Source organism: Mobula birostris, chromosome 2, assembly GCF_030028105.1.
Source record: "Mobula birostris isolate sMobBir1 chromosome 2, sMobBir1.hap1, whole genome shotgun sequence".
In the NCBI taxonomy this organism is placed as follows: Eukaryota; Metazoa; Chordata; class Chondrichthyes; order Myliobatiformes; family Myliobatidae; genus Mobula; species Mobula birostris.
Window position 1 is genome coordinate 126,599,762 of NC_092371.1, and position 12,348 is coordinate 126,612,109.

Sequence of the window (12,348 nt, forward strand, 5' to 3'; positions counted from 1 at the left end):
GTTCGCGGGAAATCGGTCAGAGGCTCACAGGGTGTAAAGGTACGATCGGTGGGAACCTGGGGTGTGTGTCCGCCCTTGCCTGGGTGCCGGGTTCACTGCAGAAGAATGATCGTATCCGGAACGGAGGGGTCACAGTTGGTGACCACAGCGGGATCAGAAGACATCAAAAGGTCTGCCCGAAACCAACTGCATCTCTCACTCTCTCTCTCTCTCCCCCCAACGATACAACAACAGCGATTACTTCGAACTGCACTAAACTGAACTGAACTCTGCTTCACTTAAGACTGATCATTTTACCCCTAGACTGCAATAGAGCTTGGCTGATTCCTATTACCCTATTTGTGTGTACATGTGTGTATTATCATTGCTAACCTGGTACATTTATATCCTTGCCATTAGTGTACTGTATTACTTATTTATTTAATAAAACTTTATTAGTTCCGAGTAATCACAGACTCCAATGAGCGTTCCATTTCTGCTGGTTTGGCAACCCAGTTACAGGGTACATAACAGTGGATAGACCTCAAAAGAGCAGTGCATGCAAAATGGCCCAAAAATCTCACAGAAGTAGAAGCCTTTTGCTAGGAAGAATGGGCGAAAATCCCCCAAACAAGAACTGAAAGACTTAGCTGGCTACAGAAAGCGTTTACAAGCTGTGATACTTGCTAAAGGGGGTGTTGCTAAATACTGCCATGCAGGATGACCTAACTGTTGCTTCGGGCCATTTTCCTTTTTCGTTATTTTGAAACTGTAAAAGATGGAAATAAAAAAAGTTTTCCTGTATAAATTATTAAAGAAATGTGTCATCTTTAACTTGATGCCTTTTGGAAATTAGTTCATCTTTTACTCGCTTAGCTATTCACAGTAACAGGAATTTTGAACAGGGGTGCCCAAACTTTTGCATGCCACTGTATACTAGATCTTCCTGTTCTGCAACATACCTCAAGGCCTTACTTTTCACTGAGAATAACTGGTAAATAACTTTGTATGCAATTATTGGTACTTGCAGTCCTGTTTCTAATTATATACAACAGTTTTCAGTTGATTTTACTTTTCAAGAATAAACTAAAATTTATCTAATCTTTGTAACAGGAGTAAACTATTAAGCCCATTGTTGTTGCATCATCATTCAATAACATCTCACTGATCTTCTAACTCGACACCACTGTCCTGATTTAAACCCATATCACTCAATTTCCTTACATTGCCTTACTGAAATCACTGGCTGTCCCTCATTTTGGGACCATGACCTGGATCTAGACATCTCATCCCCAGAGTAACCCTGTCAAAGTTTGTAAGAATTTCTTTATTATTTCATGGGATTATCTATCATGCCTCAAAACCATGGAGCGTATAGTCCTGACTAGTTAATCTCTCCTCATGTCACAAACCTTTCTATCTCAGGAGTCAATTGCTTGAACTTGTACTGCACTCCCTCTGTTTCCAGTATATCCCTCTTTGGTAGTGAGATCAAACCTATTCATATTATTGTAGGTATCTTACCAATAATCTACATTATTGCAATAAATCAATTATCATTTATTCAAAACTCAAGCAATAAGGTTATTTTGGCCCTCATGACTACTTACAGTTCCTTGATGTTAACTTTCCCTTTGTTGAATCCACCCCATCCCCACCTTCTCTGTTTCTGAACTTGTTCTCTCTCTTTCTCAGATCTGAAGAAGGGACCTGGAAGAGAATCATTAGCTGATTCTCTTTCCACAGATCCACAAACACGAGAAAATCAGCAGACGCTGGAAATCCAAAGCAACACATACAAAATACTGGAGGAAGAAGAGTCTTGGCCCGAAAGGTCCACTGTTTACTCTTTTCCATAGAGGCTGCCTGGCCTACTGAGTTCCTCCAGCATTTTACATGTGTTGCTCACTCCACAGATTCTGCCTGACTTGCTGAGTACTTTCAGCATTCCCTGCCTTTAATGCAGATCTCTGCATCTTTAGTTTTCTTTTTTTAAACTTTCATCAGCTTTCAATGTTAAGTGCTCTAGGCCACTTAGGTATCAAATTCTTTCAGCCCATCATTTTCCAACTAGACTGGAGAACCACATATTTCCCCACATTATATTCCACTTACCAGCTCCTTGCTTTTTTTATTTAGTCCCTCCTCACACATTCTTCTTCCAATGCACTGCCACTCATCTCTGGATCATCAGGAAACTTGGCTACCTAGAGTCACAGCGTCGTACAGCATGGAAACAGGCTCTTTGACCCATACCAATCAAGATGCTAGTTCTATTTGCCATGTTTGGTCCATAATTTTCTAAAACTTTCCAATCCATGTATCTGCCTGACTGACTTTTAAAAGTTGTAATTGTATCTGTCTCAGCCACTCCCTCTGCTGGCTGATTTGACATAGATAACACCAGTTATGTATAAAGATGTCCCTCAGCTTCCTCTTAAATCCTTCCCCTCTCACCCTAAACCTATGCCCTCTAGTACTTGAAACCCAACTCTGGTTGTATTGCAGCCAAATATGGAGTCTCCAGTGCACAGCGTCACAAGAGGCTGCAGGGTGTTGTGGACTCAGCAGGCTCCACCGTGGGTACAGGAGCTAGAAAGCCCACACTCAATTATTCAGAAAAGCTTCTTCTCTGCCATCAAATTTCCAAATGAACGGTGGACCAATGAACACTATCCCAATATCCCTTTTCTTGCACATTTTATTTTTAATTAATAGTAATTTTATGCTTTTTGCACTGTTCTGCTGCTGCAGAATATTAAATTACTGTATCTGATTCCAGTCACTTTCCCATCCCTCCCTGTAATCACTATGTTTATTATAATTTACAGCAACTTTCCATTCATCCAGCATGTTCAGGATTTCGGTGCTCCCGACTGGAAAATTCTTGGATGGTATTAATAATATGCCAACAGACTCTTAATTACACATTTCAAGAAGTTACATGACATTGTAATATACTTTCTTGAGCACCAGGTATGCTTAAAAGGATTTTGGGAACCGTGGGTGGGAAGTGCCTGAAAGAACTGGAGTTGGAGAAGGGAATCATAGGAACTAAGATCCCAGTGAGTAAAAAAGAGTGTAAGAACTGGGAGTCCGGTGTGTGGAAAGAAGTGTGGGAACTGGGAATCCAGTGAGTGGAAGGAAGTGAGAGAATGAGAATCCAGTGAAAGGAAAAGAGAGCAGCCAGTTGGGCAAATACTGAAACTCCAGGATTTCCAAACAGTCAAATGGCAGATGATCAGATATTTACTGTAGCTATGCCATTGATTCACCTATCTTACTATGAGCATACAGTCACATAAAATCTATCAGTTTTGTTCTTGTACCATTTTTCTTAGCTCTGACTCACCCTGGATTTATTTGCATGCTTGGTGTTTTCCAGTGAGACTGTTTACCATTGCCTATTAAACTATTCTGCAATTTTGCCCTGTCTTTTCTCTTTAATTTTCTGAATATTCCCTCGCAACAACCTTTCACTCCCACTGCAAATCATCTGCATGCCTTCCCTAACTCCCTGTAGTAGGATTTCCATTCTTCACAAGGCTGGCTCTTTCAAACTCCCTGTCACTTCCAAAGGTTTCCATGAGTCGGTTTGACTGATACCTTCACAGAAGTGATCTGATGGGCTGGAAACTGATTTCTGTACAAAGTGTCCGAAATAGTGGCTGGAATTAAATGAGCCTATTGATGGAAAGCGACCACAAAAGAATAGAATCTGCTGAAATTGCAGGATTCCTTCTGTTCATTCACGGAGAGCCTCCAAGGTCAAACACGGAAGCATGCAGCATGCCCCAGACTGACGCTGTTGTAGATCGAATCATGGCACATTCCCCGTGGGTGAAAGCACATCACAACAATGTGCTCTCAGCATTCCCATTGGAATTGAATAGGAAAAAGGACGTCAATAAACATAATTCCGACTGTTGTCTAGGTTCTGCTCTGGATGAGCTTCAGCTTTTTAGGTTTTCTCTTGTAAAACTGCATGAGGTTCAAAGTGAATTCATAGGTTGTAGAATCAGTTCTTAGTTTTTCATTGCACATGTGGACTACAAATTACAATGGGAGATAGAAAAGGCATGTCAAAAGGGCAATGTTACAACAGCCATGGGGAGGATTTCAATATGCAGGTAGTTCGAGCTCACAGGACTAGATATTTCAATCCCTTTGATAAGCAGATCTTAACTGGGGTCATAACATAGAGATCTGGAGCTGGGGTGTGTGGGTGGCAGATGTTTCCCAGTGGTCATCAGGTGGGCAACCTCTTCTTAGATGTTTTCGTCAGTTTGAGCCCACTACATCTCCAAAGGGCTCAACAGCGCGACCCAGTGTCCCAGGTGCAGCCCCCTTCACACCTGGCCACCCATGGGTCATTTTAAGGCCCGGGTGCCATCACTCCTCTTCATCCATAGCTAGTGGTTGCTTCATTCGGCTGCCTCTGAGAGTTCTTTTACAGCTTACCACTAGCCCTGGCCTCGGACTGCCTTCAGCAATCTGACCATGGAAGTACATAGAAACATAGAAAGCTTACAGGACAATACAGGCCCTTCGGCCCACAAAGCTGTGCCAAACACGTCCTTACCTGAGAAATTACCTAGGATTACCCATAGCCCCCTATTTTTCTGAGCTCCATATATCTGTCCAGGAGTCTCTTAAAAGACCCTATCATATCCGCCTCCACCACTGTTGCTGGCAGCCTATTCCACACACTCACCATTCTCTGAGTGAAAAGCTTACCCTGATATCCCCTCTTCACAGGGCACCGTGAGCTCTGAGATTACTACAGCCTTCAGACTGCTGGACCACAAGACCGAGTCTGGTCTGAGGGTTGTAGTGGCTAACTTTGGGGGAAATATTAGCCTTTTTTCAAGGTTGACAGCTATGTTCCAGTCACAAGCAGGCTCCAGTATGCCTGACACCAACAGTGTCAGTGAGGGTGGCACTGTCTGTCCTTGCTGGACAAAGGGGATGGTGGTTCTTCCAGTCATGTGGGGCTTAGAGTTGTTATTCAGCCTTTGCTTCTCCAGAACGGTCGCCAAGCATCTGAGGGCCTAGTTGTGCCTCCATGTGTATCTTCCTTGAGTGAGGCTTATTTTGCAAGATGAGAAAATGGCTTGAGGTTTGCTGTTCTTCCACAGAGTGGACAAGCTGGGTTTTCACTGAGCCATTATTTCAGATTTTTGGGTGTTGGGAGAATATCATAAACAGCTCTCATAAGGAAGCTAATCTTTCTTCCTTCCTTTTCTCATAAGTCTTTCTGGCTGAATTTTCTTTTCTCAATGTTTTACCACCTTGTCCACTGTCCCAATTTTGCCTGAGACACTGTTCTTGCGTACCTCTTCTGCTCCTTCTGTCGCTGTACTTCCTCCACCACCATAGCTCATCTTTGCTTTTGTGTTGTCGCCTTTTGCCAAATGGGCCTATTTGAGCCTGTGCCAAGGCTCCCTCTTGCATCTGGTCCAGCATGTCTGCAAACCTGAGTGCTGCTTTTGCCTGTTTTACTGACTCTGCTCGACACCACTTTCTCCCTGTTATAGTCCTGGGTGTGTTATCCTGTACAATACTGTCACAAGATTCCAGGAGAGTCATCTCAAGCCTCACCTTGGCTCACATGAACTCTTCAGTCAGCCCCGGGATAGGCAACTCCAGATATTGAGAAAATCGTGCTGGGCCCTTTATTTAAGAAAGGATGTGTTGACATTGGAGAGGGTTTAGAGGAGATTCACGAGAATGATTCGGGGAATGAAAGGGTTATCACATGAGGAGCGATTGATAGCCCTGGGCCTGTGCACACTGGAACTTGTAAGAATGAGGGGAGATCGCATTGAAACCTATTGAATGTGAAAAGCCTCGATAAAGTGGATGTGGAGAGGATGTTTCCTATGGTGGAGAAATCTAGGACTGGGGGCACAGCCTTAGAATAGAGGGATGTGGCTTTAGAACAGAGATGAGGAGAAATTTCTTCAGTCAGAGAGTGGGGAATCTGTGGAATTTGTTGCCACAGGTCATTGAGTATATTTAAAATGGAGATTAATAGGTTCTTGATTAATCAGGGCATGAAGGTCATGGGGAGGAGACAGGAGATTGGGACAGAGTGGGAAATGGATCAGTCATGATGGTCAGACTTGATGGTTGGAATGGCCTAATTCTGCTCCTATATCTTATGGACTTATGTAACAATGCCTTAGGACAGGAACATCTGGGCTGAAATACACAGCAAAGGATCTGTGGGAAAATACTAGAGTCCCACATCTTAAATATTCTACTAATGTACTGCTTAAATGATATAAATCTGATGATGTTGGATTATCGGTATATCAAATCCAAGCTGATTATCAACCACTCACTCACACAAATCCTACAGTTATCTCAGTTCATTTCTATCTCCAGAATATTGCTCAGGTAATATACAGGGGCCAATTTAAGCAACTAACCCAAAAGTCTTGATGTAGAATGAAATACAGAAGAATTATATGCAGTCACAAGGAGAAGATGCAAACTCCAAAGTTTTTGCACTAAATACTGATTTACATACCTTTCTGCAGAAAGTTACAGGTTATTGTCCTACTTTGTTTGCTGACTCATTAATAACAACCTGAACTTCCTGCAGCCTGTGGTGAATGAAGTAGCTAACTATTTATCTGATTTTGTTTTAAGGTGTGAAATGTTTTCTTAAAGACTTCTTTTCATTTGCTGAATTTCTGAAAGAGTGCTTCAATTTTGGAGGTGATCCGCTTGGATAAGGTGTTCAGGACCTGTCTGCTGTCTCATTTAGATGACAACAAATCTCCTGGCAGGGATGATCTCACCAGGATCACTGACAATCAACATCCAGTCATTCTTGTGTGTGTGTGTGTGTGTGTGTGTGTGTGTGTGTGTGTGTGTGTTCGTTCGTTCAAGGCCTGGTCTCCCATCATCTTGAACTTTCTTGGCATCGAGCCAAGACTACTTTATCAGGACAATGGTAGGTACCCTTTCAAGAGACCACACCTTGTTGTAGGGTTTGGAGGCTTGTGTGCCTCAATGACCCGGAGAGCTATATTGACTGGGAGCTAGGGCTTTATGCTTTGATTCTTGGTAGGGTCACCCGTGCCAAGCAGGTCGAATGGTAGAGGCCAAATGAAGAGTGGTCCACTGGTGCTGCAGCTGCAGGGGTTCAGCACAGAGCTAACAACCCTGACTGGTAAAACAAAATTGCTATGGAAACAGCAATGAAGATTCCTTCTGCATCTGAATGTGAGTCCCCACCTGGGAATTGTATGACTGCCAGTGGTGAAAACTGAGAGGAAGCTACTGACATGATGAAGGAAGCTGTGAACACCACCAGAGATGGAGCACCTTCATTGCTTTCCTAAACATCAGCAGCATAATGGATAGCAAGTAAGTATGATAGCAGCCTACTCTGTGTTAACAAATTACATATGCATCTGTATCCTTCATTCCTCAAAATGCTAGAATGGAGATACACCTACCTTGACCCAGGAAAACTGTCAAAGAAGAGCACTACTCTGATTCTTCTGTATCACAATTTCATATTCCCCAACAAATGCTGCAGGTTATATAGCTTCTATGGAGAGAGAAGTGCTGTCAACACTTCAGGTCCTTTCGTTTCTAATGGGTGGGTATAAATTAGAAGTAAGAACTTGCTTTCTGTTCTGATTATTGAATACTTTCACAGGAGAGATATTTGGCTTTGTTTTCTAGCATTAAATATTCTCAAGGGTGTCACACGCCTTGATCTCGCAGTCAATAAGGATGACTCAAAGCCATTGCCATCTGTTACAATGCAGATGAATTACACAGTACAGTTCCACTCCTAAGTTGAAGAGGGATTTCCATTACTTTTTTTAGTCTTGATGAATGGGTTCCTCCATCATTTTCAGTGTGTTACTCTCCATTTGTTTTCATCCTTTTCACTGAGGAAAGCAAGTGCCACGAATGATGTATAAAACCATGCGCTAAAAGGGATCACTAATGAAACAATTTTCCCTCTCTCTACAAGCATGGAATTGGTTCAGATTTAGAAAATGAGTGGCTACCTCAGGAGGACAGGACAGTGATCCATCTCCTTCTGGAATGTGCATCTGCCAAAAATGTCTAGAGAGTTATGGAGTGGACTTTGTAATGATTCAACCCAAACAGCTGTGTAACACAGGTTTCTATGCTCTGCAGGCGGTTCCAAGGACACAGGCAGAGTCAAATACCAACAGTTGCTGGAAGAATATCAAAATTCAAAGTTCAAAGTAAGTTTATTATCTGTCACCATATACAAACCCGAGAGTCGTTTTCTTGCAGTAATACTCAGTAAATCCAAGAAACATAATAGAATCAATGAAAGACTACACCCAACAGTACAGACAATCAATGTACAAAAGATAACAAACTGTGCAAATGCAAAAAATAATAATAAATAAATAAGCAATAAATATGGAGAACATGAGATGAAGAGTCCTTGAAAGTAGTCCATAGATTGTGGGAACAGTTCAGTAATGGGGCAAGTTGAGTGAAGTTATCCCCACAGGCTCTCATGAGCCTGATGGTTGACAGGTAATAACTGTTACTGAACCTTGTGGTGTGGATCCTGAGGCTTCTGTATCTTCTTCTTTATGGCAGCAGATGAAACATGCAAATATCATGTTAATCTGATAAATAAGTGCAATGACTTGTTTTGCATTCTGAATGTTGATATTGAGTACAATTGTATAATGTACTTACAGATTTTATAAATTTAATTGATATGATCAACTTCTTAAGACAGATTTCTGTGCTCTACAAACATTAATTATAAATGGAAGATTGACAAGAGAGTATTGATAAGACCACAGTTACTTGCCTGTATATTATTGCACAGTGATGGATGGACCCCAAGTGCAAGACTTCTGGGTGGTTTGCTCAAGGACCAAGCTCACAGGCTGAAGTACACACTGAAACAAAGACTATAGGGGAAAAGCCATGATTTATGGTTCTCCTGTCATTACACTGTCTTAGGTAGAAACCCATGTTTAAGACCATAAGATCTAGGGGCGGAATTAGGTAATTTGGCCCATCACGTCGGCTCTGCCATTTGGTCGTGGCTGATCCATTTGTTCTCTCAGCACCAATCTCCTGCCTTCTCCCTGAATCCCTTCATGCCATGATTAATCGAGAGTCAATCAGCCTCTGCCTTGAATATACCCAATGACTTTGCATCCACAGTCATCTGTGGCCATGCATTTCACAGTTTCACTACTCTCTGGCATAAAAAGAACCCCAAGTCTGCCTGGCCATGAATGGATATTAAAGAAAAGTAATTATCATGTTAATGTATCATAGAATCTAGAAGCAGGCCATGTGACCCACTGACTCCTCATTGACAAACAGATACCCCCCACCCGCAGATTCTATCACTCACCTGCACTTTGGGGGATCTTTATACAGCCAATTAACCAACCATCTAGCCTATATTTTCGATGCAGGGGAAAGCTGAAGCACCTGTGGGAAACCCATATAGTCACAGGGTGAATGTGCAAACGTCACACAGATAACAGTAGAGAATTAAACCTGGGTCACATCCACAGCACTTTGTCAACTCCACTTATCACCTCCCACTTCCCAGCCTCTATCGCTATTTCCACCTTTTCCTTCCCCATCTGCCTATCACCTTTTGCTTGTTACCTTGTGCTCACACTTTAGCCTCACCTCCTCATAGTTAGGATCTCCTCTCTATCTTTCAGTACAGATGAAGTCCTGACTTGAAGTATCGACTGTCCATTTCCCTCCACAGATGCTGCCTCTATCGAATTCCTTCAGCAGTTTGTCTCTTTTGGCAGCAGCTCTTCCAGTTTGTACCACCATGACACCCAGAAGGATGGACGCGGACTGCACTGTGAATGCCACTATTTAAACGTACCGTATTGATTATTTGAAAGCTGCATGAATAAAGTCTTTTTTGAGGGGGAGAAACAACAGCTGAGCGACAACTTGTTTTTCCCATTTTGACAGAATTTAAGGAAAAACTTGAGGAAACTTTTAGTGTAAAGTCGATCGTCAAAATTAAATTAAGCTAATCAAAATGATAAAGAAATAAGAAAAACCTGTGGTAGCCATATGCAAATCAGACAATATCAGTGGATGATTAAAAGTAATTTACCTGAAGAGTTAATCCTGCTTCTCTAGCCATAGATGCTGCTTGATTTGATGAGCACCTGCAGCATATCTGTTTTTATTTCTAGGTCAAAGCCAAAGTAATTCTTGGGGAAAGCGATGAAGCAAATGCAAATTCAAGTTAGCTTGTGTCATTTAAACCAGGCGGTAATGATGTTCCTTGATTGCATGAAGCCCACAGGATTTACAGTTTACACGTTCATAATAAATGCAACAATGCATGCAAAACAATGCAGTGATGATGGTGCAATCTGCAGTGGTGCAAAAAGAAAGGCTAAAGTGACAATAAAGAAATTGATAACAGAGATTGAACTAAGAGTCAGTGAAAGTGGCAGCATCACCTGGAGGGGCACAAAAGAGATGATTGGTTCAGAAGTCTGATAGCAATAGGAAGAAGCTGCTCTTAAGTCTGTCACTGGACTTTCAAGCTCCTCCATCTCCTCTCGGAAGGTAGAAGAAAGAAAAGGCAATGGACTTCATGGCAGGCACACTGCCCATTCAATGAATGATACCATGACATTGTAAAGATAGACTGAGTGGTGGGAAGTGGTGAGCTTGTGACTGGGCAGTGTTTACCATTTTCTGCAGGTTCTGTCTGTCCACAGCAGAGCTGTTGCCATTTCAGGTTGAGGTTCAACCCTTCAAGGTACTTTCTATTGTGCATTGGTAGAAGTTCAAAAAAATCCGGGTGGACCAGCAAAATCTTCTCAGATGCTGAAGGAAGTAATTTTTTTTTAATAAAGAGAGACCTAAAAGGCAAAAGAAAACAGTCAATGGACCCAGTGAATTTGGAAGATAGAAACAGATAGGTTAAGTAACAGCTACTGCAAGGGAATTTTAAAAGAAACTCAGAAGGGTTATCAACAAACCATGAAATAACTACAATGAAATTAGTTCAAAGAGAGCAGCCAAAAGTAATGTGAGCCCATTGGAAAATAATCTTGTAAATGAAAATGAGCATATGCCATCCATTCACAAACAAGAGAAAATCAGCAGATGCTGGAAATCCAAGCAACACACACAAAATGCTGGAGGAACTCAGCAGGCCAGGCAGCTTCTATGGAAAAAAGTACAGTCGACGTTTTGGGCCGAGACCCTTCGGCAGGACCCTTCCATTTTTTCGATAGATGCTGCCTGGCCCACTGAGTTCCTCTAGCATTTTGTGTGTGTTGTGAGTATATGCTATATAAGGTTTGTATTAGCATTTAGAAAACAACCTCCTGATAGACCAGTGTCTGATTGTACCAAATTCAATATGCAATTATTGCGTAGATGAGGGATGAGCCTAAGCTCTATCCATGAAAGTGATGAAGAATCACTTAGACACTCAATGGATACAAACTTTGGAAGCATCTTTGCATATGATTAAGAATGAACTCTACCCCTTTGTACATAATGAGCATGGATCCAGAATACAATCTACTCATAGTTTGAACCTCAGACAGACAACCACAAATACCTGATGGGGAGAACAACCAAAATTGTGGCATGGTATGAAGCAAAGGTCAAGGCATTGAACAGAGCAAATAATTAACATGGTAAATATTTTCTACGAAAAATTATTGATTTTGGCCCATGAGCTAAACTAGTCCCATGATGTTCAAGGACACATTACATCTATCATTGCTGCAAAATTGACCACATATTTTCCATTCTTTGTGCATATGTATTATTTGCAAGGCTAATAGTCCCATGCACCACCTTGTATTCCACATGATCAACTCCACTTCAGCAAGCATTGACAATAGGTTCCACATGGTCCTGCTTTGGACCAGCTGTGATAATTTGGCACCCTCAGAAGAGTATGTTTTCCAGATCATCAATTGTTACTCATATTAAACCCAAACACACTTATATTTTATATGTACATATATGACACAGTAGCATGATAAAGGGAGTAGGGAATATACAAGCACTGTAGTCCCAGCTACAACCTACTCATGTTCCTGACTAGAGGTCATCTGGACACCTACATTCGCTCCAGCTCACATTCGGCCCATAAACCAGAATCTAATTGCATTTCAGAATCTTACCACTGTCTGCACATCCCACTTGCATACAGGACTCCTTGGATTGAGGAGTGACCAGATGTCAGGCCATTGGCACTTCTCTATCTAGTCCATCCAACTTCAGGACCAAAATAATGAGGTTTAATTTGAACAGCGCTATGAAAAGAACTAGCAATCTCTTCAGGTTAGGCAGCATTTTGGATTGGAAAATATGTCT

General features: G+C 41.9%; 1 protein-coding gene across 4 annotated transcripts in view; it reads left to right on the forward strand.

Annotated features, from left to right (window-relative positions):
• Positions 1–12,348, forward strand: part of gnmt (glycine N-methyltransferase) — a 128,351-nt gene that overhangs the window by 63,131 nt on the left and 52,872 nt on the right. For 2 of the 4 annotated variants that reach the window (XM_072247586.1, XM_072247600.1), the window contains exon 4: positions 2,811–8,222. In XM_072247586.1, coding sequence (XP_072103687.1) covers positions 8,056–8,222 — 167 coding nt within the window. In that variant the 5' untranslated portion in view covers positions 2,811–8,055. The remainder of the gene's footprint in view (positions 1–2,810; positions 8,223–12,348) is intronic. The other 2 variants (XM_072247594.1, XM_072247613.1) reach the window with 2 other exon arrangements.